This window comes from Tenrec ecaudatus, chromosome 16 (assembly GCF_050624435.1).
Source record: "Tenrec ecaudatus isolate mTenEca1 chromosome 16, mTenEca1.hap1, whole genome shotgun sequence".
Taxonomy (NCBI): Eukaryota; Metazoa; Chordata; class Mammalia; order Afrosoricida; family Tenrecidae; genus Tenrec; species Tenrec ecaudatus.
The window spans coordinates 23,328,565-23,353,721 of NC_134545.1; the positions used below are offsets into that span (position 1 = coordinate 23,328,565).

Here is a 25,157-nt window from a genome sequence, read left to right on the forward strand (position 1 = left end):
TATGCTTGTAGTATTTATTTATTCATTCCATAAAACTCGTTACACTTTTGATGAAACACTGCAGTTTTATTTCCTTGCATTTGCTACATCAGCAAACAAACATTTAAGATAAAGAGAAAACGTGCCAAACACCCAGAGGATGACGTACTGTCGTTCATTTCAGCTTTTATTATGCTCCAATTTCTCACGAGAGATGAGTGAGTGATGTAACTCCTGCAAGTGTTCAAAGAGCTAGCAATATTGTCAGCACAAGTACTGTCAGTTCAGCAGAAATGGAAAGGGGGTTTTCAAAGATGAGCACATGGTTCAAAGAAAAGAAGTTGCCTGTTTCCAATATAGCAAACACAACGACTTGTCAACTTGGCCTACCTCTAAAGGGACCCTACTCTAGTGAAAAGCTGGTTAAGGAGAAATCACCCAGTCGATGCGCTGATAAAAGTAACAAATATTACAAGTGAGCACGCCAATCAAGAAGTTATATGGAAATATCTGTTTGTTTTTTGTCAGGTGTTATTTAATATTTTTCATAATATTTTAAAATTTTATTTTAACCTAGTTTTGTGTACCTCTTTTATTGTCCTTATATAAGTATTAACTTGTCTACCTTTCAGTGTATCTTTTTTTTATTTACTTAAGCAAACTGCTTGTTAAATTATTGACTCTCACTGCCCCATTAGTAAAAATATCAGTCGATATTTTTCATTCTCAGATCTCGGGTCTAGGTTTCTCATGCTCCCAGAGGAAGAACGGCCTGGCAGCACTGCGGCGGGCGCCCAGCGGCACCCAGCAGGCGGCCCAGGCCCGGCGCAGCCACTCTCCAGTCTCCGCGGTGCCCAAGGTGCCCGAGAGACGCGGGGGGAGGAGCATCCTGGGGGCGGGGTTAGGATGGCCCCGCCCTCAGCCGATCCTCGCCTCTGATTGGTTGCGAGGGCTCCGCGGCGAGGAACGTCGCGACAACGCCCGGCGTGTGAATGGGGGGCGTGTCCGCCCGGGAGGAGGCGTAGTAGTGGGCAAGATGGCCGCGTCCATCGGGTGGCGGGGTTTTCTGCGCTGCACCTCGCCGTGGCGGAGCAGGTACGGGCGCGCGGGGCAGCCCACGGGCGAGGGCAGGCCGGGGTCGGGGTCGGGGAGAGGCGTCGGCTCTTTGTCTCGGGCTCCGCGAGTGGAGACGGAGCCACCCACCGTCGCCCCCGGCTGAGGAGCGGCGGCGGCGGGCGAACCGAGCTTGCTTGGCGCCTGGCCTAAACTCGCCAGGTGGGCGAGGTGCGTGCGGGCCCGAAGAGGCCCGAGGCCCGGCTGCTGCACGGCACCGCGTGCTGGCCTGGCCGGACGCCTTGCTCGGGCGCTGTGTCCCCGGAACGGTGGCGTGTCGCGTGGGAAGAGCACGGGCGGGGGAGTCTGGCGACGTTCTCTTCAGGTTCTTCGAATGTCGAGCGGGAGCCTTGGATCGGTGACCTCAGTGAGGCTGCTGTCGCATGGGCCTCCTGGTTGCCCCGGGGACCCGCAGCTTCTTAACCTTTCAGATCTGGAAGGGACGGAAGGCGGGGGGCCTCGCCATCCAACTCGGTGCTTTGGGAGTTGGCAAAACGGAGGCTCCTAGAGAGACCTGCTCAGGTGGGTTCGTAGTCTCTCTTTCTTGGTGTCTGACCTGGCATCTCTTTCGTCGGAGGCCCTCTCCCTCAGGCTGTCAACCGGGAGGGTGATTATGACCCAGAGATACGTGGGGAGCATTTGGATTCCCGGGAAATGGGTTAAAATGTAGAGGTAGCAGTGACTCAGGTCGCCTGCTTGGTGTCACTTCAAAGAGCTGGGGTTTGAGAGACGCGCAGCAGCACGTCAGGTTTTTCTGGTCATCTGACCAAAGCCAACCCGGTGACCGGGCGTGATTGTCATCATCGTCATTTAGGGGAATAAAAAGGTCACCGATTTGGGCAAATAAGGAACATTGCCGTGACCCCACCTTAACTATTCAGAGAGAGGGTGACTTTCTCAGCAGGGCTGCTGGAAACCGATTAGATTTGGGACAGGAGGCTCTCTGGTGTCAGTGTTGTGAACTGCGAGTCAGTTTGAGTCATCGAACCTGCGGTGTGAATTGAAAGACTCAAAAGCGACATTCCTAAAAATATATATATTTTAATGTTGATGAGGGGAGGGGCGTCCTCCATCATTAAAAAAAAAAAGGAAGGGATGGGGGAAAGTCACATTTTAGTATCAGGGTAGGTAGCCCAGGCTTGATGTAGGTGCAGTGGCTGGGAGGGGAGGCATGAGGATTATTAAGACGAGCTCTTAAATTCCCAAAGGGTTATGTAGATTCAAATGATACCTACTCCCAGAACTCAGAGATCAGGAGAATTGGATGGTGCTTGGCTTCCACTGCCACTGCTCTGTAAGGGATCACGAGAGGAGGTCCTGAATTGATTGGCAGAAAAAATCTAGAACAAAACTCAAGATCACACAAAAAAGACCAGGCCTGCCTAATGGTCTGACAGTTGTTGTTGTCAGGTGCCAGTTCTGACTCAAGGCGACCCAGTGTACAACAGAATGAAACATCTTTTCCTGCACCAGCTCCAAATTGTTGCCCTGTTGGAGTCCATTGTTAGAGCCACTGTGTCAGCCTATCTTGTTTCCGCCTTCTTCCTCTTTTCTGTCCCTCTACTTTACCAAGCATAATGTCCTTTTCCAGGGACTAGTCTCTCCCAATAACATATCTAAAGTATGTAAGACATCGTCTCGCCATTCTGGCCTCTAAGGAACACTCTGCTGTACTTCTTCTAAAGACACTTTAGTTGGTTCTTTTGGCAATCCATGGGACTTTCAATATTCTTTACCAGCACCCTATAAATGGGGACTGGTGGACTCCTTATGCCTGTGGCCCTTGGTTACCCTTCAAGCCTGGAACCAAATTCACCCCTTTTGTTCAACTTTCACCCAAAAAGTAGATAGGCCTACAAGGAAGTACCCACTCCTTAGAGCAATCAACCCAATTATATGAGATGAAAAGAGTTAAAGCTCATACAGCAGAAAGGGATAGGAAAGAAGACTAATGGAAATAAAGATAGGATGGAAGTAGAATGAATAGATATGAATTGTTGTAGAGAAAGCCAATTTGTTTTGTAAACTTTCATTCGAGTCACAATAGGAGTTAAGAAAATTTAAAAATAAGAAATGGACAAAATTGATAGACATGAAAAAACCCCAAAGGTAAAACTTCCATGACTTTAAGTATTGTAAAGCAATGTCTGATTGTTGAGACATGTAGATAAAACCCTGACTCAAAGAAAGTTTGCCAGTAACTGCTTGATGAGTGACAGATGGCTGCAACATCTAGGGTGATCATTTGAGGAGCCCTGGTGGTACAGTGGTTGTGTGTTGGGCTGTGACCCCCCATGGTCAGCAGTCTGAAACCACCAGCAGCTCCCCAGGAGAAAGACTGGGCTTTCTAATCCCATAAACATTTACAGACTTGGAAACCCATAGGAGGTCACTATGAGTCAGCATTGACAGGATGGCCGTGAGTTTGGTTTGGGTTTGAGAGGGTGATAATTTAGGGCGGTATTTAATAAAAGAGGGTTCTTTTATGAGTTGAGATCTATTAAAAACAGATCTCCTCAGTTGTGCTCTCGCCCTGTCAGCAAACTCAGATTCATTGGTGTAGGTTGGGAAACTTGCAACTGTGTTTTGCAGAAGTACCCCAGGCGATTGTTAGGTGGAACAAGTATGGACAAGCAAGGAGTGGGTGTTTGCCGAAGACTTCCATTAAGAGATATTATGGCTCCTCTGTGTATAAGAGCCATCTCAGAAGCACAGGCAAGTCTCACAACCATCTGAAGGAGAGCCACCAGTGGTGCACGGTCTAGTTCTCTGAGACCTAACGCACCAGAGGCTGTCACAGAGCAGAGGAGCCAGGCTGAGATCAGAGGCCAAGACCAGGAAACCAGGAAATAGAACTGAGGAGCAGCACTGAGACCGAGGCAGAGCAGCAGGTGGGCTTCCTGGACCTGGAGGCAGAGGCCAGGGGACCACATGGCTTATAGCAGCTGTTCTCAACCTGTGGGTCGTGACCCCTTTGGGAGTTGAATGACCCTTTCACAGGGGTCACCTAAGATCATCGGAAAACACAATATTATTTACATTGCGATTCATAACAGTAGCAAAATTACATTAATAAAGTAGCAACAAAAATAATTTTATGGTTGGGGGGTCACCACAACATGAGGAGCTGTATTAAAGGGTTGGGGCATTAGGAAGGTTGAGAACCACTGGCTTAGAAGCTAAGGACTGGAGAGAAATTTGACTACTGATCGAGATGGACTAATGACTGTATCCTTACTGGTTAACTGGTCCTAACTAGGGGTAAACTTGTTAACATCCTTAATAAACCCCATAATTATGAGGAAAAAAGAAAAGAAATATTTATGGCATCTCAGCCGTTGTAAACTAAGTACGAGGGTCCATAGGAGATGGAGGTAGAAGGAAGGGATAAAAGGATATATTTGGGATAAAAAGATAATTAAATACATGCATATCTTCTGTGAAGCCTATCCATATCTGTGGCTGTTGTTCCATTCACCTTCCCATCCCTGTTCAGTTTGATTTTCTGTGTATCCACTTGTAGATTATTGTTATTACTGTTACTCCCAGGTTGTACATTTATTTACTTTTGTTGCCTTTAACTCTTGTGACCCTCCGAGGGACTACTTTGCCTTAATCATTTTGTGTAATATCCCCAGTACGGATCGCCTTTCCCTGCACCCAAAGTAACATGTCATTTCCCTTCCTTGCCCCTCCCACTTCTGGTAAACGTCAAAGAATGAGCCTTTCTTTGTGTAAACCTTTCTCTGACTTTCAACAGTAGTGGTCTCTATATGAGCCTTGTACTCTGTAAGGAGCTCAGATGCGATAGTGGTTGTGCATCGGGCAGCTAACCGCAAGGTCAGCAGGTTGAAACTACCAGCCACTAGGAGAATGAATGACGGGACTTTCTACTCCCATAAAGAGTTACAGTCTCAGAAATGCACAGGGGCAGTTCTAGCCTGTCGTCTAGGGCCACTATGAGTCAGCGTTGACTTGACGGCAGTGAGTGGGTTTGGGTTCTTACTGTCTTCTAGTCGTCCGTGTTATGAAGTGCTTCCAAGAGTCTTTATTACTCTTCAGCATTGCCCAGTATCCAACCGTGTGTCTGTGCCATACCTTATTTATCCATATATTGTGTCCGTCCTTTTGCTATTGGGGATAATGCAGTGATGAACACGAGTGTGAACCACTCTGTTTATGTACGGGGGCGGGGGAAGGTATATTTGAAGTAGACCTTGTGTTTCAGGGACGTGACAGTGAAGTGGGAGAAACACTTCACTAGATACTTCTAATAGGAGGTAGGTTGTGGGGTCGGGTCTTCAGGAGGTTCTTGAACATCGGAGGGGAGAACTTTCCCAATTTTAGGAAGGACCGAAGTTAAAAGGAAGGAGCCCTGTGGGCACTGCCAACGGCCACGTTAGAAGTTCAAACCCACTGAGTACTCTGAAGGAGGAATTGAGACGATCTGCTCCTGTAAAGATTGTCGTGGGGGTTAGATCCCTGAAAGATTGTGTTGTCAGGGGCCAGCGTTGTGTCTGTCTCATAGCGACCCTGTGCACAGCAGCACCACGCACTGCCCGGTCCTGTGTCGTCCTCACAGTTGTTGCTATGCTGAGCCCTCGATTGCAGCCACGGTGTCAGTCTGTCTCCGTGAGAGACTTTCTCTCTTTTGCTGCCCCTCCACTTTACCAAGCATGTTGTTCTTCTCGAGGGACTGGTCTCTCCTGACAGCATGATCAATGTGTGTAAAGATGTACACCCGTGTAGGGCTGACATGCGTTGAATCTCCTCGATGGCAGTCGATCACGTGGTTAATGTTGGCGACAGTTGTTGATGCTGTCAGCTTGGGTCTAACTCATGGTGACCCATGTGCATCAGAATGACACAAGGCCTGGTTGTGCCTGAGCCCATTGTTACAACCATTAACTGTGTCAGTCCATCAGGTGGAGATCTTCCTCTTTCTTGGTGCCCCTCCACTTTACCAGGCACAGGGTCCTCTCTTGGTAGCGTGTGCAAAGTATGTGAGATGAAGTCTTTCCTTGCTCTCAAAGAGGATTCTGACTGTGCTTCTTCCAAGACAGATAGGTCTGTTCGTCTGTCAGCATTCTTCACCAGCACTGTAATTCCGCTGCATCAGTTCTTCTTCCGTCTTCCTTATTTTATGTCCCCCTTTCACACAGATGTGAGATGATTGAAAAGACTGTGGCTTGGGTTAGGCCCACCTTGGTGGCATCCCTCCTTTTCAACACTTGGCAGAGATCCTCTGCAGCACATCTGTCCAGTGGAACCGTCTTTTGATCTCTTGACTCCTGCTTTCATGAGCATTGGTTGTGGATACACGGCCTTTTCTTTCAGCCGGCAAGGGTGCATCATCTGCATCTCAAAGGGGGTTAAGTCTCCTCCCATCCCGTGTAGTCCAGTTTCTCTGGTCATTTGCTCAGCATAGAGCTTGAATACGTACGGTGAGAGGATACTCCTTGATGCACACCCTCCTGATCTCAGACCTCTCAGTGTTCCTGCGTTCTGCTCACACGGTTGCCTCTTGACACATGTAGAGGCTCTGCATGCGCACAGTGAAGTGTTCTGGAATTCCCATTCTTAACTGTGCCCGCCACAGTTTGTTTTGAGCCACACAGTCAAATGCCTGTGCACTCAAACAAACGGCATTCTGGAATTCTCGGCTTTTAGCCAACATTCATCTTAATGTCAGCAATGACGTGCCTTGTGCCACATCCTCTTCAAGCCGGCTTGAATTTCTGGCCGTTCCCCGTCAATGTATTGCTGCAACCATTGTTGAATGATCTTCAGCAAAACTTTACTTGTATGTGATACCAGTGATATTGTTACATAATGTCCACATTCTGTTGGACAGAATGGAGAACAGAATTGGATCTCTTCCTGTCAGTTCATTGGGGAACTATCTTCCAGATTCCTTTATTTTTCTTCCAACATTTTATTGGCACCTAGTCCACATATTGCACAATACAATAATTCAGTTGTTCAATCATATCAAGAAGAATTGTACAATCATCAATCACAATCATTTTAGAACATCCTCCATGGCCCCCACCCCCGATGTTCGAATTGCCTTGATATTGAATTGTGTAATCAAGATCAGTTCTAGTGCTCCCTCCCCCCTTTTCCAGATTTCTGGGCATAGACGAATGAGTGCCTCCAGTGCTTTCCAGCTTGTGGGAACATTGCAGCTGGGATTCCATTCCTGGCTGGAGCCTTGCTTTTGGCTAATGCCTTCCGTGCAGCTTGGGCTTCTCCCTTCAAGACGATGGGCTCTTGGTCGTCTACTCTTTATTTTTGGTACACTGACTCTGTGTTCCTTCCATCTTCTTTTGTTTTTGTTTTTTTTTAATCATTTTATTGGGGCTTGTACAGCTCTTATCACAATCCATACATACCTATATTGTGTCAAGCACATTTGTACATACGTTGCCATCATCAAAACATTTTGAAAACATTTTCTTTCTACTTGAGCCTTTGGTACCAGCTCATTTTCCCTCCCTTCCCCACTCTCCCTCCCTCATGAACCCTTGATAATTTATAAGGTATTATTTTTTCATGTCTTACATTGACCAATGTCTCCCTTCACCCACTTTTCTGTTGTCCGTCCCCCAGGGAGGGGGTTATATGTAGATAATTGTGATTCATTCTCCATTTTTTCCCATACCTTCCCCTTCCCCTCCTGGTATCCCTACTCTCATTATTGGTCCTGAGGGGTTTAGTCCATCTTCTTTTGATGTTTTCTGCATGGTTCCATATTTTGTCCATAGAATCTTTCAATATTACAAATCGAGGTGTGAATTTAACACCACCAGGGGTGATGCTAAAATGTTTTTCAGGTCAAGGCCTGGTGGTGTAGTGGTTACATGTTGGGCTGCAGTCCGCATGGTTGGCAGTTCAAAAGCACCACCAGCAGCTCCAGTGGGGAAAGACTGGGCTCTCTACTCCCATAGACCATTGCAGTCTCAGAAACCCACAGGAGTTACCATGAGTTAGCATCGACTCGAAGGCAGTGAGTTGAGTTTAAAAGAAAAAAAAGTTTTTTTTTCACCATGAATATGAGTATGCATCAGTCTGAGTGGACATTGGCCATAGACAATGAATATGTCTATCTCCCTCTGTGCTAGAAGAATATCAATTCTATCTATACTATTGTTAATAGTACATAACCATATAACAGACCCCAGACTAAGGGTTTTACACGATTATTTCATTTAATGAGTTTTTTTTAAGTAGGTGTAGAAACTGAAGTTTACAGTTAGTTAAGAAACTTACTTTAAGGGCACACAGATGCAGAGATGGACATTGAGCCACACAGACCCACTTGGGTGTTTTTCCCTGGGCGCTAATCCCTTCTCATAGGCTGCAGAGTGAGTTCACCATGCAGGAAGGCATTTGGTAGAACCTAGCCAGTCCTTTTTCCAGGTTTCAGCTCCCTCATCTAGAATAGGAAATGTTTTGACATTTGAAGTTCACGTAAGTCACTTCAAAGGAACCCTGGTGGAGGGCTGGGGACACGTTGGACTGCGATCCGCATGGTCAGCAGTTGGAAGCCACCATCAGCTCCATGGAAAGAAGACCGGGCTTTCTACTCCCAGAAGACTGGGTTTTCTACTCCCATAAACAGTGACAGTCTCGGAAACCCACAGGGTTGCTATGAGTCAGCAGTGACTCCGTGGAGTGAGTTTGCGTTGGTTTAGCGTCATACAGTGAACTCTGCAATTTAGTAAAGGAAGGAGGTGGGTCGATATGAGCCCACACGAGGGGAGGCCCTGATAACTACCTGGAAAATGAACAACGATGGGCTGTAGATGGATCCTAATGGGCACTGTGCTACGTACTTTTGTATGTTTTGTTATTTACATGCTCACAACTAGTTTGGTTTTTTTCACAGTAAAATATTATTGGTCAAATGTTCCATTGGTTAGACCTGTTCATATTCCTTTACCAGCAAGTGGGGCCTCTCCACTCTTAGTGTTTCAGGTGGAAATTACTTGAGTTCTGTACTTGAGCTTTTGAAACCGGCTAGCTAAGTCTTTTACTCAGCACCTGCCCTCTCAGAGACAACAGGCCAGGGTTCTAAGCTTAGGGAGGGAGGGAGTCACAGCATAACTGTGAGGTTCCCTCTAGCCATTTCAACTCCTAGGGACCCCATGTGACCCTGCAACCCCACCCCCCACCCCCATTTCCTAGGCTGTCAGGTTTATGGGAGCAGGTCATAGGCCGTTCTCTTCTGAGAGCCTAACCACTGAGCCACCAGGGCTCCTGTGCTCGACAGTGCCAGTGACAAGTGCAGAGGTGTGGAAGGGCCATAATTGTCATTCTGCAGGAAGTGGCAAGAGACACTGGGTGAGGAGGAGGAGGAGGCAGGCAGCAGGAGGTCTGGGAAGTCAGAAAGGACAAACCGTATGCGGCCTGGGTGCATCTCCAGGCCAGAGAAATGTCACCGTTTCATTTTCTCTTGAAAAGAGCACTCTGTCTGTTTTGTGGCAAATAGGGTTGAAGCGCAAGGAAAAGGTCATGGTGGTGACTGTACCAGATCACAGTGACCTGACGGTTTATGAATGGGCCTGAGCTGGGGGGCGGATGACCGGGCCTTTTCCTGAGATGGCTCATTAATCACAGCGCCTTTCTGACTTAACACATAGTGGAAGTCTGTCGTTTGTTGTCGTAGAGTCCCATGGAATAGAGGTGTGGGCACCCACACGCCTGCAGTCTTTAACCTGCGGCTCCCCAGCATCTGCATGTTGTCCACATCAAGCAGTGAGAGAGCAGGACGCCTGGAGGCAGACACCTGGAGAGCCTTCGTAGTCTTCGTATTTCATGGTCAGTCAGGGAAGCTGGGAAGCCAGAGGTTTGGTGAGCAGCTGATGAATTCACTCCTCAGGGAGGAGCAGGCTGAGAGTGAGTTGGGGAAGGTCAGGAACTCCACTGTGGACAAACTCTGTCTGAGGTGTTTAGGTGGGGATATTGGGATGTGGAGTTCCCTGTCCATAGTATGGGCTCTGTGTCCCAGGGAGCAGATTGATGGTGCATCTAGGGGAAAAACCAGGTAGAGAAGGCTGAACCCTGGGCTTGGCAGCATTGAGAAGTCAGGAATGAAAGTGCGATGTGTGCTCTCGATGAAAAGATGAGCCTCTTGCTAATTTAAAACTCTTGGGTGATTTACATGCTAATAGTTATTGCCATGGGCATAAATATGATTTCCTTAGGTAAAGATGCAGAGAGAGAGAGAGAGAGAGAAGCAAACTGAGTCAGAAATAATACTTTCTAACAACATAAAGCCATGAAAATAATTGATACTTGTCTCTCAGCACATTGAAATCTGTTCACGCTTCAAAATAGGCATTATACCTCAGAAGAGAATTCAAAAACTTCGGAATCATTTGAGGCAGCCGTACCTGAAGTAGATTTGAATACCCCAACACCATTTGCTTGAGTCATTTGTCCCCCCAGTGCAAACATGTGAACAATTTCAGCGCACATGGGATATTAGATCTGGTCGTCAGTAGCTGTTTACCAGGCTGGGTGCACCCGTCCTTGGATATAGAAACACAAGGCTTTGGGAGAGTGCTGGTTTTTCTGATCTTATGCCTAAAGAACACAAACAAATTCTGTTTTGAAATTGTTTCTGAATTTCAGGAAATTTTAAGATAATACACAGATTTCCCCAAAGTCCTTTACTTAAATTCCCCATGTGTTCACCGTGCTTGTTTTGTCATTGTTTCTTTCAGTATGTGTGTACATTTTGTTTTCCATGAAGCATGTGAATGCAGGTTACAGGCTTGATACCCATTTACCTTCAGTACGTCAAGCCCCATAGGATCGCGGTGACATTTTCTAACATAATCAAGTACAGTCATTCAAAGCCAGGAAAATAGCATTGACACAATACTGTGAATCTCATCTATATATTATACTGTGGTTTTGCAGATTTTCCCACTGTTTTTATTTAATTTTTGAGGAAACCTTCTAATGGTTTATTTGTGCTTGATTCCAGCTGCTTTCACCGGGAAGATACTGCTGTGAGCCATTTTCTACCATCCTGCAGGACGCTGTCTCTCAGGACCTTCCACACGAGTAAGTAGGAACTAGAGATGGATGAACCCCTCTGCGCAGTTGGCTCTTCTGTAAAGCGGGATCAACGTAACTCCTCTCTCAAAGGATTGTTGGTAGAAGCAAGCAGGATGTATGTGGTGCCTGTGAAGTGCTTCGAGTGCCCAGCAGACGACTCATGCAGTATCTCGTACTATTCCCTTGCGTGGCTCTACCATTTAGTATTAGGTGTTTAACTTGTTTCTAGTCTTACTTTATTACACATCGTTCTTTAGTGGTGCATCTTTAGGATAAATTTGTGGAGCTAGACTTGCTGGGCCAAAGGCTGTGTGCATTTTACAACTTGCTATTTAGTCCAAAACACTCTTCAAAGAGAGTTGCCACAGCTTGTTGTCACACTGCTGGGGAAGATATCAGTGCCCCACTCCCTCGCCGGTACTGTGTATTATGGATTTTTCTGAATCCCTACCAAAAATGTCTGTATTATCTAAAAATCCTTTCTGTTTTGCCATTCCAAGAGGCATTCTTTTTTTTTAACAAGTGCACAATGTTATTTATTTACTTCTCAGTAAGTTTAAAGCCATGGGACTGCTGCATCACAACTGATTCTGTGTCCAATGGCTTTAGCAGGCAGGTTGCCATGGAATTTGGCCCAAAGCACACCACTGTTTCCATGGGCGTGAGGGACCTTTCCCCAGGTGACTCTGGTACCTTTAGGTTTGCTGCCGGGAGTCACTGTGATTCTTTGCTTTGTACCCAGAAGCATATCCCGTGTCTAAACAGATTCAGTTTAGTCCTCGGGCAAAAACATCTTCCATTTTAAGAAGAGCCGTGTGCTCCCTCTGGTTCCAGAGACCCCATTTATAGGCCGCACAAATGGCTGTGGAGCAGAGCCTTCCAGACATATTTGCTGTCTAGAAGTGCTGTTCCTAGCAGCCCACACAGGCTCCAATTTGGCGGGAAAAGCCCACAACTATTTTAAGCTCCCTATTAGAATATGTTGGGTATAAAAGGAGATGGTTAATGAGAATAAAAACAATAAGCTTATCAACTGTAAAGTAATTAATAGGAACTTACGTGGGCGTCTTTTGATTAGGAACTGCATGCTGAAACTGGTAGGAATAGTGTGAATGGTGCAGAGAGAATCATAACCCGGCATCCGTAGCGAAGAAGCCGCTGGGGAGGAGTCTGCAGGGGAGGGGGGGAGTCCAGTAAGACTTTGAGAAGGCAGTGAGAAGAGACGTGTAACTTCAGAAAGGACTTGTTCTCTCCTCACCAAGTGTCTCTCATTGACTGATGGATAGGTCCTTCTGAGTCAGAGCACCATGTTTAGTTGTTCACTGTGTCTGTCGTCGCTGGGTGCCGTCGAGTCTGTCCTGACTCCTAGCAGCCCTCTGGGCGAGCGCATGAGGCCCTCTCCGGACCGGGGCCACCCTCACAGCTCTTCTCTTGTCTGAGCCCATGGGTGCAGCCTCTGCGTCAGGCCATCCTGTGGAAGGTGCTTCTCTCTTCCCGGCCCTCCGGTTTTCCCGAGCTGGGACTGGCCTCTCCTGAGAACATGTCCAGAGTGCATGCGACGAAGTCTCGCCATCCTTGCCTCTAAGGAGCCTTCTGGCTGTGCTCCTTTTGGCACACGTGTTGGTTCTTTTGGCAGTCCACGGTGCTTTCGTGTTCGGTGCCAGCACACAATCCTAGCACACCCATTCTTCTCCAGTCTTTGTGATCCAGTGTCCAACTCCCACAGGCAGGTGGAGCAATTGAAAATTGCTTAGTCCTCAAAGTAACAGCCTCGCTCCGCAAAAGACACTTGAAAGAGGTCTTGTGCAGCCCACTTCACCACTGCAGTTCGTTTTTTGATCTCTTGACCGCTGCTTCCGTGAGCATTGATTGTGGATCCAAGCGAGGGGAAAACCTTGCCAACTTCAGGCTTTTCTCCACTGATCACGATGTGACCTCCTGGCCCACTTGTGAGGATGTTGGACTTATGTTCGTCCGAGTAGACCAGAGAAACAAATTCATGACACCCATATTTGTGTAAGAAAGAGCTTTATGGGAAAAAACAAAAACAAGCTTTATGTACAAGAGCAATTGAATATTGAGAAAACATCTCAGCCCAGTCCAGATCAAGTCCATAAGTCCAATGTTAGCCCATACATCCAATACCAATCTATAAAGTCCTCTTCAGACTCATCCAACATAGGCAATGACACCAAATGCAGGAAGATCACAGGCCAGTGGGTGGGAAGTCTTCTGAAGCCAGTGTCAGTGGAAGGATCTCAGCGCTGACAGGGGTCTCCACGTGGCTTCTCCAGCTCAGGGCACTAGTGTCTTGTCAGCTGCAATGTCTCCGAGGGGGTGAGCTGAGAGAGAAGAGTATCTCCTGCCTCCAAGGAGGAAATACTGGAGTTCCCAGAATCCTCAGGAGAAGGCCACACCCACACAGAGGCCTCATTGGCTATAACCTGAGTGACAGGCCAGACTCCGTTCCTTCACTCTTAATTCTCTCAAGTCCCAAAATGACACCAGATTATGTAACTACCACACTTCTTTACATTGAATTGTAGTCCATACCGAAGATTGCCATCCTTGATTTGGATCAGCAAGTGCTTATGCCCTCCTCCCTTTCAGCAAAGCAGGTGTGTCATCTGCACACCACAGAGAAGCCTTCCTCCAGTCCAATCCTGATGCCGCGTCTCCAGATAATCCCTGACTCTTTACTCAGCACACAGAGGGAATAAGTATGGTGAGAGGATATAGCCCTTGCACACTAGTTCTTACTAGTTGTTAATTAATAAATGTTAAGTAACGAGTTTAGCTCTGCTTCACCAAAAGGTGGATGATTCCAACCCACCAGCATCTCTGTGGAAGAAAACACCTGACAGTCCTCTCCCATAAGATTACAGCCTCATACTGGGAGCAGTTCTACCCTGTCTTCTGGGTTGAAATAGACTCAGTGCCACACCAACAAGAGCAATGCCACAAGACGACACAAGGCAAAATGAGCAGGAGGAAGAGAAACAACAATGGGAAAAAACTGGAAATCAAAGACAGCACAGTCCGAGAATATGCTGTGTAGTTTTAGTTTTGCATAGATCATTGGTAAATCAGCTTTTGAGTTGTTAAGGACCAGTGGTGAGAGTGGCGATAATGGGAGGATAGGTTGGAAAGGGGGAACCGATTACAAGGATCTACATATAACCTCCTCCCTGGGGATGGACAACAGAAAAGTGGGTGAAGGGAGACATTGGACAGTAAGATATGGCAAAATAATCATTTATAAATTATCACGGTTTCATGAGGGAAGGAGGGTGGGGAGGGAGGGGAAAATGAGCTGATACCAAGGACTCTAGTAGAAAGCAAATGTTTTGAGAATGATGAGGGCAACAAATGTACAAATGTAATTGATACAATGTATATATGGATTGTGATAGCATTGTATGAGTCCCCAACTAAATGATTTTTTTAAGACAAAATTCAAACAATCTTTGAATTAACTACAAGATTTTCTTTCTTGTTGTGTTTTGTTTTGTTCTTTGTCAGTGGTTTGTTGTTGTTGTTTTCTTGTATATTTTTGCTTGGTTTTGCTCTGTCTTGTTTTTGCGCATGTTATTATCTCCGCAGGTCTGTCTAAATAAGATAGACTGGATGATCAAGCTGGAGGAAAAACAATGGGACCAACAGTTCCGGGGGGAAATGGGATAGGGGAGGTGGGTGGTAAGGAAGTGGTGTTAACAAACCCAGGGACAAGGGAACAAGGGATCCAATTTGGTGGTGAGGTGGGTGTGGCAGGTCTGGTAGGGCATGATCAAGGGTAATGTAACGCAGAGGTATTGCTGGAACCCAGGTGGGGACAGAGCATGATGGTGAGACAGGAGGAAAGTCAAAGGAAATAGAGGAAAGAGCTGGGAGGCAAAGGGCATTTATAGAGGTCTAGACAAAGACATGTACATATGCAAATATATATACATATGAGGCTGGGGAAATAGATCTATGTGCCTATATTTATAGGTTTAGTATTAAGGTGATGGAAGAACATTGGACCTCTACTCAAGTACTCCCTCAATGCAAGAATAATTTCTTCTATTAAATTGGCATTCTATGATGCTCACCCTCCCGACACAACCGCTGAAGACAAAGCAGGTGAATAAGCAAATGTGGTGAAGAAAGCTGATGGTGCCTGACTATCAAAAGAGCTAGCGTCTGGGGTCTTAAAGGCTTGAAGGTCAACAAGTGGCCATCTAGCTCAGTAGCAACAAAGCCCACATGGAAGAACACACCAGCCTGTGTGATCATGTGATTCTGAAGGAATCAGTTATCAGGTATCAAAGAACAAAATATCATATGATTGGGTGTACACCTCCATGATACGATTGCTGAGGACAAACGGGTGCATAAACAAATGTGGCGAAGAAAGCTGATGGTGCCCGGCTATCAAAAAAGATAGCATCTGAGGTCTTAAAGGCTTGAAGATAAACAAGTGGCCATCTAGCTTAGAAGCAACAAAGCCCGCATGGAAGAAGCACACCAGCCTGTGTGATCATGAGGTGTCGAAGGGATCAGGTATAAGGCATCATCAGAAAAAAAAAAATCTTAACCATAGTGAATGAAGGGGGAAGTGCAGAGGGGAGATCCAAAGCCCATTTGTCGGCCGCTGGAGATCCCCCTTGCAGAGGGGTCTAGGGGAGATGACCAGTCAGGGTGCGATGTAGCACCGATGAAGAATACAGCTTTCCTCTAGTTCCTAAATGCTTCCCCGCCCCCCTGTCATGATCCAAATTCTACCTTGCAAGTCTGGATAGAGCAGAGGATGTACACTGGTGCAGATAGCAGCTGGAGGCACAGGGAATCCAGGGCGGATGATACCTTCAGGACCAGGGGTGTGAGTGGTGATACTGGGAGGGTAGAGGGAGAGTGGGTTGAAAAGAGGGAACCAATTACAAGGATCTACATATGACCTCCTCTCTGGGAGACGGACAACAGAAAAGGGGGTGAAGGGAGATGTTGGACAGGGCAAGATAGGACAAAATAATAATTTATAAATTATCAAGGGCTCATGAAGCAGGGGCGAGCGGGGAGGGGGCGAGAAGAGGACCTGATGCAAAGGGCTTAAGTGGAGAGCAAATGCTCTGCAAATGATGAGGGCAATGAACGTACAGATGTGCTTTATACAATTGATGTATGTATGGATTGTGATAAGAGATGTATGAGCCCCTAATAAAACTTTTTTTTTTTAAGACAAAATGTTCACATTAGTATTCGCTCTCCGTATCCTTCTCTCCTAGTCTCTTAGACTCTGCCAGCCACTAGCCGACTTTGCGTCTCTGGACTTATTCTGGACACTTGGTGTAGATGGAACCGTGCAGCCTGTGGCTTTTTATGACGGGCTTCCGTCACATAATGTTTTCCGGGTCCATGTCTCAGCATGTCTCAGTCCATCATTCCTTTGGTTGTGAAATCCCATCTTATCTTATTTACCTCTTCATGAGTTGAAGGGCCTTAGGGTTGCTTCCAATTTTAGAATTCTGCTGCTCTGAATATTTGTATGCAGACTTTGTGTGGACATAGTTTTCCTTTCTCTTGGGCTCAGATCGCTGATCATGGTAACTGTTTAACTTCTGGTGGGGACTGTCTAGCTGTTTTCAAAGCGATTGACCAGTTTATAGTCCCAACAGCAATGGCAAGGGTTCTAGTTTTTCCACATCCTTGTCAATGCTTGTTATGATCCGTCGCCATTCTCATGTGGGTGTGAAGTGGTTTTGATTCAAATTTCCCTTCTGACTAATGACATTGAGCAACTTTTCCTGTGCTCGCTGGCCACTTGTATCTCTAAATCCGCTGCCTGTTTTTAAATTGGGTTGTCTTTTTGTCTTATGTCATTTGTTGTGTTGTAAGATTTTCTTTCTTTTTTTTTGTATTTGGGAACAACAATTCTCCATCCTAGTTGAACCTGGATTAGAAAAGCAAAAGTCGAGATGCCTGGTGGGAAATGGTACCTGGCGCTGAGTTCTGTCCATTTTGGAAGCAAACTGGACAACTTTGATTTGTTTATTAACCTCCTTTCGGTTCTGTCTTCAATTGTGTGATTGGCACTACTGTGGCATGTGAGCTTCCTCTTTAACACGGAAAGGGTGCCTGTTTGGAGGGGAAAAGGTCTCCGAAGGGCCTCCGAAGGCTGCACCTGTCTCGTCATAGCCCTTCAGGGTCTGGCATCTCTGCCAAGGTCTCCAGAGATGCACCAGCTTTTCCTGGTCTTCATGTTGTGTCAGCGCTGTGTGCCTTCCCTGCCCCACCCCTCAGGCTCAACATGTTCCTGTTTTTTATTACAGATGCCAGAAGAGTGTACACGCTTTCTGCTCGAGCCTTGCACCTGCTGCGCCCCGGGCCCATTCTGTTGGCAACAGGCGGTGGCTATGCAGGGTACCGGCAGTATGTGAAGTACAGGGAGCAGGAGCTGGAGAAGCTGGGATTGGAAATTCCACTCAGACTTGCTGGTGAATGGGAGGTAGGAAGAAAGTGGAGCCACCTCGGGGCTCGTCCAGCATAGCTGTGCATTGCTTTTGAAATTGCCCCAGAGTTGAGAGGTTTGAAAAAGTGAAATGTGCCTTCCTAGAGCTCCAGTGAGTCTGTGGTGTGGGTCAGGCTGGCCCGCTGGCACCAGACCTAGACTCTCTTCCCACGAGCTCTCCGTGGACATTTCCTGCCATTGAAACCATCCGAATCTGTGCCTCTTCTTGGTGATGGGATCTTGACTCTTCCTGCCCTTCTCAGTCCAGTCTGACCCATCCACTACCACGGACCCTATGGTTGGTTTAAAATTGTTAGACTTTTGTGATGTGGATTAGTACTCACTAGGAACCAGATTGAAGTAATTAGATTCCTGGATCAAATTTCTTCTTGCTCAAAATGGGTCCCCTTCCGCCCCTGACACGAACATGGTGACTGCATTCTGCGCTGTGGTTGAGCCACGTGTGACTGACCCTCGCGTTGGGGCTGCCTGTGGCGCAGCACGATGGCTGACTTAGAGTGGACTTTCAGTCAGCGTTGAACTGGAGTATAAAGGTGTAACTGTCAACCGGCTTCTCCTCATTCATAATATACCAAGTGGAAAATACTGAAATACCAAAGGAGCCGAGATAGGCATCCAATCACCTGGACGGAAGAGCAGGGGAGATGGGAGGCTGCACAGGAATGTGGAAGGGTGTGTTGGGGTTGCCTTTCTGTCCATGTCATAGCATTCACCCAGTTCTGCTGAGGAAATAGGCCAGAACGCAGGAGACCAAGATCTCCTGACCTTGACCTCTCAGTTTTGTGTGAACTTGGACTCATTGACTTATGGCCAGCTTTCATTCTACTATGAGGGGATTGTCCTGGAACTCAACTCTGAGAGCCTTCCAGCCCTCCCATAATCTGTCTAGGCTGTGGGCATTCCATGCTACATTTTGGCTTTCATCCAAAGCTCTCTTTTGACTTTTTTTTCCTCTGATAGACTCTAGTGTAAGGAGTTCACTCGATTTCCTTCAGTAAATCTAGCGTCGTCAACTAGCTGTGGAGACACTGGTGGGATTGTTATCCTAAAGGATTTCGATCAGTGTGTCTCTGAGGCTGCTCTTTGGCCTGTCTGCACATCTTTAAGTGTGGAAACCTTTTATTGACTTTTTACAAGGGTGGTCTCTTCTATAGAAGAGGCCACTTGTGTGACGGACTTAGCTCACTCAGCCTAGCGTCGTCCAGGCTTGTCCTTGTCAGGAGGTGTCGCGCAGATCATCCTGTAGATGGAGCGTCAGGATGCCCCTGAGATCTGACGTCACACAGCGCAGAGAAGGCAGGCTGGCACCTACTGTCAGTTCGTGGTAGAATTGAGGCAATAGGATGATTATCTTTTACAAAGTAAAATTTAAAAAAAAATTTATTGAGGGTTGTTACAGCTCTTAGCACAATCTATACATCCATCCATTGTGTCAAGCACCTTTGTACATATGTTGCCATCATTTTCAAAACATTTTCTTTCTACTTGAACCCTTGGTATCAGCTCATTTTTTCCTCTCCCTCCTTCAACCTCTCTCCATTCATGAACCCTTAATAATTTATCAATTATTTTTTCCATGCCTTACACTACCGCTATCTCCCTTTACCCACTATTCTGTTGTTTGTCCCCCGGGCGGGGGGGAGGTTATATCTCAATCATTGTGATCAGTTCCTCCTATCTTTCCCCACCGTCCCAGTATCGCTTCCCAGTATCGCTGCTATTCATTTTCGGTCCTGAGGGGTGTCTCTGTCCTGGATTCCCTGTGTTTCCAGATCTTATCTGTATCCAGGTATGTGCTCTAGTCTAACCAGAATTGTAAGCTAGAATTAGGGTCATGATAGGTGGTGGGGGAGGAAGCATTAAAGAACTAGAGGAAAGTTGTATGTCTCATGAGCTATACTGCGCCCTGACTGGCTCGTCTCTTCCTTGTGACTCTTCTGTGAGGGAATGTCCAACTGTCTACAGACTAAGGAACTTTCATTTTTACTTTCATTTCCTCTTTGTTGTTGAGTAGATGCACACTGAGCATGCACTTGTTCACCCAATCTAGGGGTGACCTTGAGCGCATTCTTCAACTTTCATAACCATGTTCACCCTGCTCTTCTGAGTGGTTCTTCCCCCTTTGACATAAACGCTCTAACCTCTAAGGCTCTTCGCTCTTCTTGGGAGTTGCTTTGATCTGCTCGATCCTAGGTAGATCCTTCGTAGAAGACCATAACATTCAAGGCCGGCGTTGTTTTACTTGTTAAGCACAAGTGTGTATTGAGTAGCATTTTCAGGATCTCTCAGAGATACACGTGAGGTCAATGTAGCCATTGTCCTAGGGCAGTGGCTCTCAACCTGTGGGTCGTGACCCCTTTGGGGAATTGAATTAACCTTTCACAGGGGTTGTCCGATTCATAACAGTATCAAAATAACAGTTATGAAGTAACAATGAAAATAACTTTATGGCTGGGGTCACCACCACATGAGGAACTGTATGAAAGGGTCGCGGCATGAGGAAGGTTGAGAACCGCTGTCCTAGAGGCTTCTGTTGGTCAGCATACCCACAGGAAGCCTTCGTTTCCTGTGTTTTCTCAGAAATTTCTTTTGTGGCAGAGAAACATCAGGTTACCCCGTTGTACCCAAACCCTAGAGCTCAGTTGTAATGCTTTCTGTTTGAACAGTTCTAAGTAGCCTTCCTCCACCCTTTTAGATGACGGTTTTCTGAAGATCCTAACAGCTCACTGAGGGGGACAGGGCAGAACCCAAAGCAGACGGGTGCCATTAAGCTCCATGCCCTTTTCACAATAACAGCGAAGAAATGACGTTGCGAGGAAAGAATTGAGGCAGCAGCGGTGTGACGTTGAGGCGAGCTACCAGCTACCAGGCTTGCTATATAATTGAAGTACCTCCTTTCTACCAGGACTTAAATACTGAACGCAAGAGAGGTATAAAAACGGAGCAAGGCCGGGCTTTTGACCACCTTACAAGCAGGGAGGAAAATAAGCATCACACCAGGACTGATTCCTGAGAGGCCGAGGCCGGACCTGCCTCCCTTCTGCAACCTCCTGCAGTCTGACAACCGCTGATCCTTCAGTGCAGTGGTCACATAGAACTTACAGGCAAACGATTACGGGCTTATCTGGGAAGTAACAGGGTATGACTTTGGAGCAGGAAGGACTTTGGGACTCAGAAGTAACAGGAACAACTCAAGGTATGGTTCTCGCTCAGGATAGCTTCTGCTTGCCCTCCGCTGCAGGGCCCTGCTCTCAGGCCTTTGGGGCAAGTGTCTCAGCCCCCTGTTCTGTGGGTCACCACGCCTCAGCAGGCCATCTTGCTCGGGTCTCCTGGCTCCTGGCTTCTTATTGCCACTGTTGCTCCAATTTCTGCTTGCCTGCAGTGTCTCACAGTCTCCAGTGTTACAGCTCCTGCCCCTTTCCTCCTCCCTGTGTCTCCCTTTCAGCCTAGAGGGACAGCAAAGCTGACCATTCTCTTCATTAGAGGACCATGCACTTTGTTTGCACGATCTCACTCCCACACCAGTGCCATGCACTTAATTTACATTAGCAGCCAAGTGTCTTGGTGGGGCTGCTAGTACCTTATTTGCATAGCCCACCCAGTGATTGTGAAAATCACAAAGATGCTGGCTGGAAGGAGCTGATGGACTAGTTCACTGCTCTGTAAGGTGGCTTGGCACATGCTGATGATTTGTCAGGTGGCCTGGTTTCCTGAGGAGGAATAGTCATAGAAACCTCCAGCACTGCATGCTTGAAGGCTGAAACAGCAGGGAAGAGTTATAGTCTCTGCCATGGCGCTGCTGCAGCTGTTCACCATGTCTCCCCTCCCCTGTGACGTCACCCAGAGGAAATGGCGCAGTAGCACCAGGACTTAGTGTCCTGCACAGAGTCCCTTCTGCATACTGCTAAGCCCACTAGCCATGGAGACATAGAGCTAAGTGAGCGCTCCCATCCGGTACAGTGTTTATTGCTGGCGTGTATCCTTAGTACAGACCTTTGGGGAAGCAGCTGGGAGAGTGGAAAGCATAGCCCTTATCCAGGTGGCAGTGTATTGTGGAAATAACCTTTGTGCCTTAGTCCCTGATTTTTTTGGGGGGTTGGGGTTGGGGTTGGGTGGGTGGGGTTTGACTGAATATGGTCATTTTTTTGACATTTATTAAGAATGTAACATATGCCTGGAGTCCTGGGGGCATAGTGGATTATGCATTGGGCTGCTAACCTCAAGGTCAGCAGTTTGAAACCACCAGCTGCTCCACAGGAGAAAGATGAGGCTTTCTACTCCTGTAAAGAGTGAGTCTCAGAAACCACAGGGGGCAGTTCTACCCTGTCCTACCGGGTCGCTGTGAGTCGGAATCGATTCCCTGGCAGGGAGTGAGGGAGTGAAATATGCCCGACACTGTTTCAGGCGCTGGGGATAGATGAAGTGAGAGACAAAATCCATTCCCTGCCCTCGAGGAGCTGATGCTGTGGGAGAGTTACTTTTAGTGGGAAATATTTACGTTGCCATTCTCTGATAGGCTTTTCCTTACGTGGGCTCTGGTTCTTGCAGGCTTTACTGTATTATCTCGTTTAAGGCAATAGAGACGCTGTTCAAAGCCGTTTCAGTGCAGAGGGAACTTTCTGGAGCTCACATCTGGGAAGGGATGGTGATTACCGGCCCGGGAGCGAGGGCACTTTGCTATCTCTACGTATTTTGAATCTCTGGAACCCCGTCTGTGTACTTTTGTAACTAAGCCATGAGAACAGAGGGGCTGAGAAGTCAGGGCACGCATAGCGTCTTCATGGAAAGTTGGGCGCAGGTTGTGCAGAGCTTGCCCCGGGGGCTTCATTGGAGCTTCTTGGCTCTGAGGGGGCCACGGTCCTTGGGGTGGGGTGGGTGGAGGCTGCAGCCCTGGGCATTGTGGAGGGAGCTTTGGACAGTGGGTAAGGAGACCTGAGCTCTGTACTCCCTCTCCTGTGTGACCCTGGACAGGTTGTTTCAACGTCCGGAGTTCTATTTTGGCAGATTTAAGAAAATGTCCCTAAAACCGTTGCCTGCTCTAAGACTTAGGTTCTTTTTCTGGTGGACAAAAACTTCACGCAGTTGGTAGAAGGAATGAAGTCTAGTGCCAGCTCTTTGGGCCTTAATCAAGTTCTGTAACTTATAACCATGTAGCCTCAGCAGAGCTAATTTTACTTCTTTTTTAGGAAAACCAGGCCCACTGCCATTTAGTTGATTCCCATGCACAGCGACCTTGCATGGGGTTGTTATTTGCCATCCAGTCAATTCTGACTCAGAGCAGCCCTGTGTTGAAACACTGCCTGTCCCATGACCCCTCCTCACAACTGAGCCTGTGTGTCACCCCATGGGTGGGGCCAGATGTGGTTTTCCAGGGCCTGGTCTTTCCTGACGACAGGTCCAGAGTCCATGAGACAAAGCCTGGTCACCCTTGCTTCTCAGCAACATTCTAGCTGTACTTCTTCCGAGACACATTTGTTTGTCCTCTTGCCAGTCCGCCATACTTCCATATTCTTTGCCAGCATCGTAATTTGCATGCATCCATTCTTAGTGTTCCGTTTTCACATTCATAAACGGCGATGGAAGAGACCGGGGTGCCCCTGAGCCCTCAGGTAACCACTTTGCTTTCCAGCACTTTCAAGAGGTCTTGTGCACCCCATGCACTCGATGCAGCGCATCATTTGCTACCTCGACTGCTGCTTCCGTGAGAATACAAACAAGACAAAATCTTGGACAACTTAACTTACCATGATGTCACCTATTGGTCTAGTCGTGAGCATTTGGGTTTTCTTTACATTGAGTCCACACGGAAGGCTGCAGTCCTTGATCTTTCTCAGCAAGTCTTCCTCACTTTGCTCAAGCAAGGTTGTGTCATCTGCATATCACAGGTGGTTAATAAGCCTTCCTCCGATCCTCACGCTGCATTCTTCTCCACATAACCCGGCTTTTCTAATTATTTGCTCAGCTTACAGATTGAATGAGTATGGTAAAAGTTTACAACCTTGATGCAAACCTTTCCTGATGGGAAACCATGAAGTACTTCGCTTGTTCTACGCACACATATATGAAATCTGCCTGAGGACAGTGAAATGTTCTGGAAGTCCCTGTCTTCTCACAGCTATCCCTCGTTTGTTACGGTCCACACAGTCAAATGCCTGTGCGCAGTCAATGAAACACAAGTAAAGATCCAGCCAAGATCCATCTGACAGCCGCCATGCTGCCCTTGCTCCACATCTTCTGAGTCCAGCCGGAACCTCTGGCAGCTCCCTGTCCATGTACAGCCGCGACCACTGTTGGATGATCTTCAGCAAAACTTTATTTGCGTGTGACATTAATGATATTGTTCGATAATTTCTGCTTTCTGTTGGGTGACCTTTCTCTGGAATGGGTACAAATATGGATCTCTTCTAGTCAGTTGGCCAAGTAACTCTCTTCCAGATTAACCTAGCATAGGCCAGTGAGTGCTTCCAGAGCTTCATCAGCTTGTTTAAACATTTCAGTTGGTAGTCCATTGAGATAGTTAACGTTTATTGTACTGGCATGGCCAATGAACACATGTGGGATTAATTGAAGGGTGGAGAGATAACTGGCTCGGCAATCCTCGCCTTTCTTGTCTCTCGCTCTTTGGTCATCGGACCAGTGTGCGGCTGCCTTGCTTGTTCTGTGCCTCAGTTTGCAAGTTACACTACCTGTGGGACACCTAACCCGTGGACTGTGTCACTGTAATTTGAGGTTCCTTCAAGACTAGAATATACATCTCTTGAGCTGGGGACTGTTGGTGACCTACCTCCCTTGCTGTTTGCTGCCTGTGGCCGGATATCCTGAATTGCTCTACAGAAGACTACACGGCGGCCCTCAAGACTTGAAGGACTGCCAGTGTCTCCCAGCTGCCTCACGGGAGTGAGTTGCACTGAGCCATTTGTACTGCTTTATAGATTAACTGTTTCTTATGTTATCTATCAATATAAGTATATATATAATTATTAGCATTCTGGTTTTGTTTCTCTAGAGAACCCTGTCTAACATAATTGGTACCAAGAGTGGTTCTAGAGAAATAAAGTCATAAATATGGGCTTCTTAAATTGACTCTCCAGCCTGATTAGTCTTAACAGCACTAATAATGCTATTTCTGTGCCCAAAGGCATGGATGAGTCTGCCACCCTTACTAATCGATGGTGTGAAATAGCAGAGCTAGTACCTACAGTAGCACCACCGAGAGATGAGGTGCTGGTTAGAGGAGAGGCTCTGGGTGATCGTATGTTTGATATTTTCCAGCAGTTTTGTATGGATGACAAGTGTAGGGAAGCTGGCTAGCTGGTCCTCCTTACAATGGAAAGTGTGATTAAGGAGAGGGATGGTCTCAGGGCCTCAGAAGGACACCTCAGGTGCTGACTAACAAATTTAAAAGCTTCCATCTGTGCTACAAAGGAGAGCCTTCTCCCCTCTAGAAATAGAGCTGACATTGCTGAGAACCAGGTCCAGAGTCTCA

The 25,157-nt window shown here is 47.0% G+C and overlaps 1 protein-coding gene across 1 annotated transcript in view; it reads left to right on the top strand.

Moving 5' to 3' along the window:
* The first annotated feature begins 978 nt into the window (after window positions 1-978).
* PISD (phosphatidylserine decarboxylase) overlaps window positions 979-25,157 on the top strand; it is a 42,302-nt gene continuing 18,123 nt past the window's right edge. The window contains exons 1-3 of the mRNA XM_075535056.1: window positions 979-1,074; window positions 11,090-11,169; window positions 17,472-17,647. Of these exons, the coding sequence (XP_075391171.1) occupies window positions 1,016-1,074; window positions 11,090-11,169; window positions 17,472-17,647 (315 nt within the window). The 5' untranslated portion in view covers window positions 979-1,015. The remainder of the gene's footprint in view (window positions 1,075-11,089; window positions 11,170-17,471; window positions 17,648-25,157) is intronic.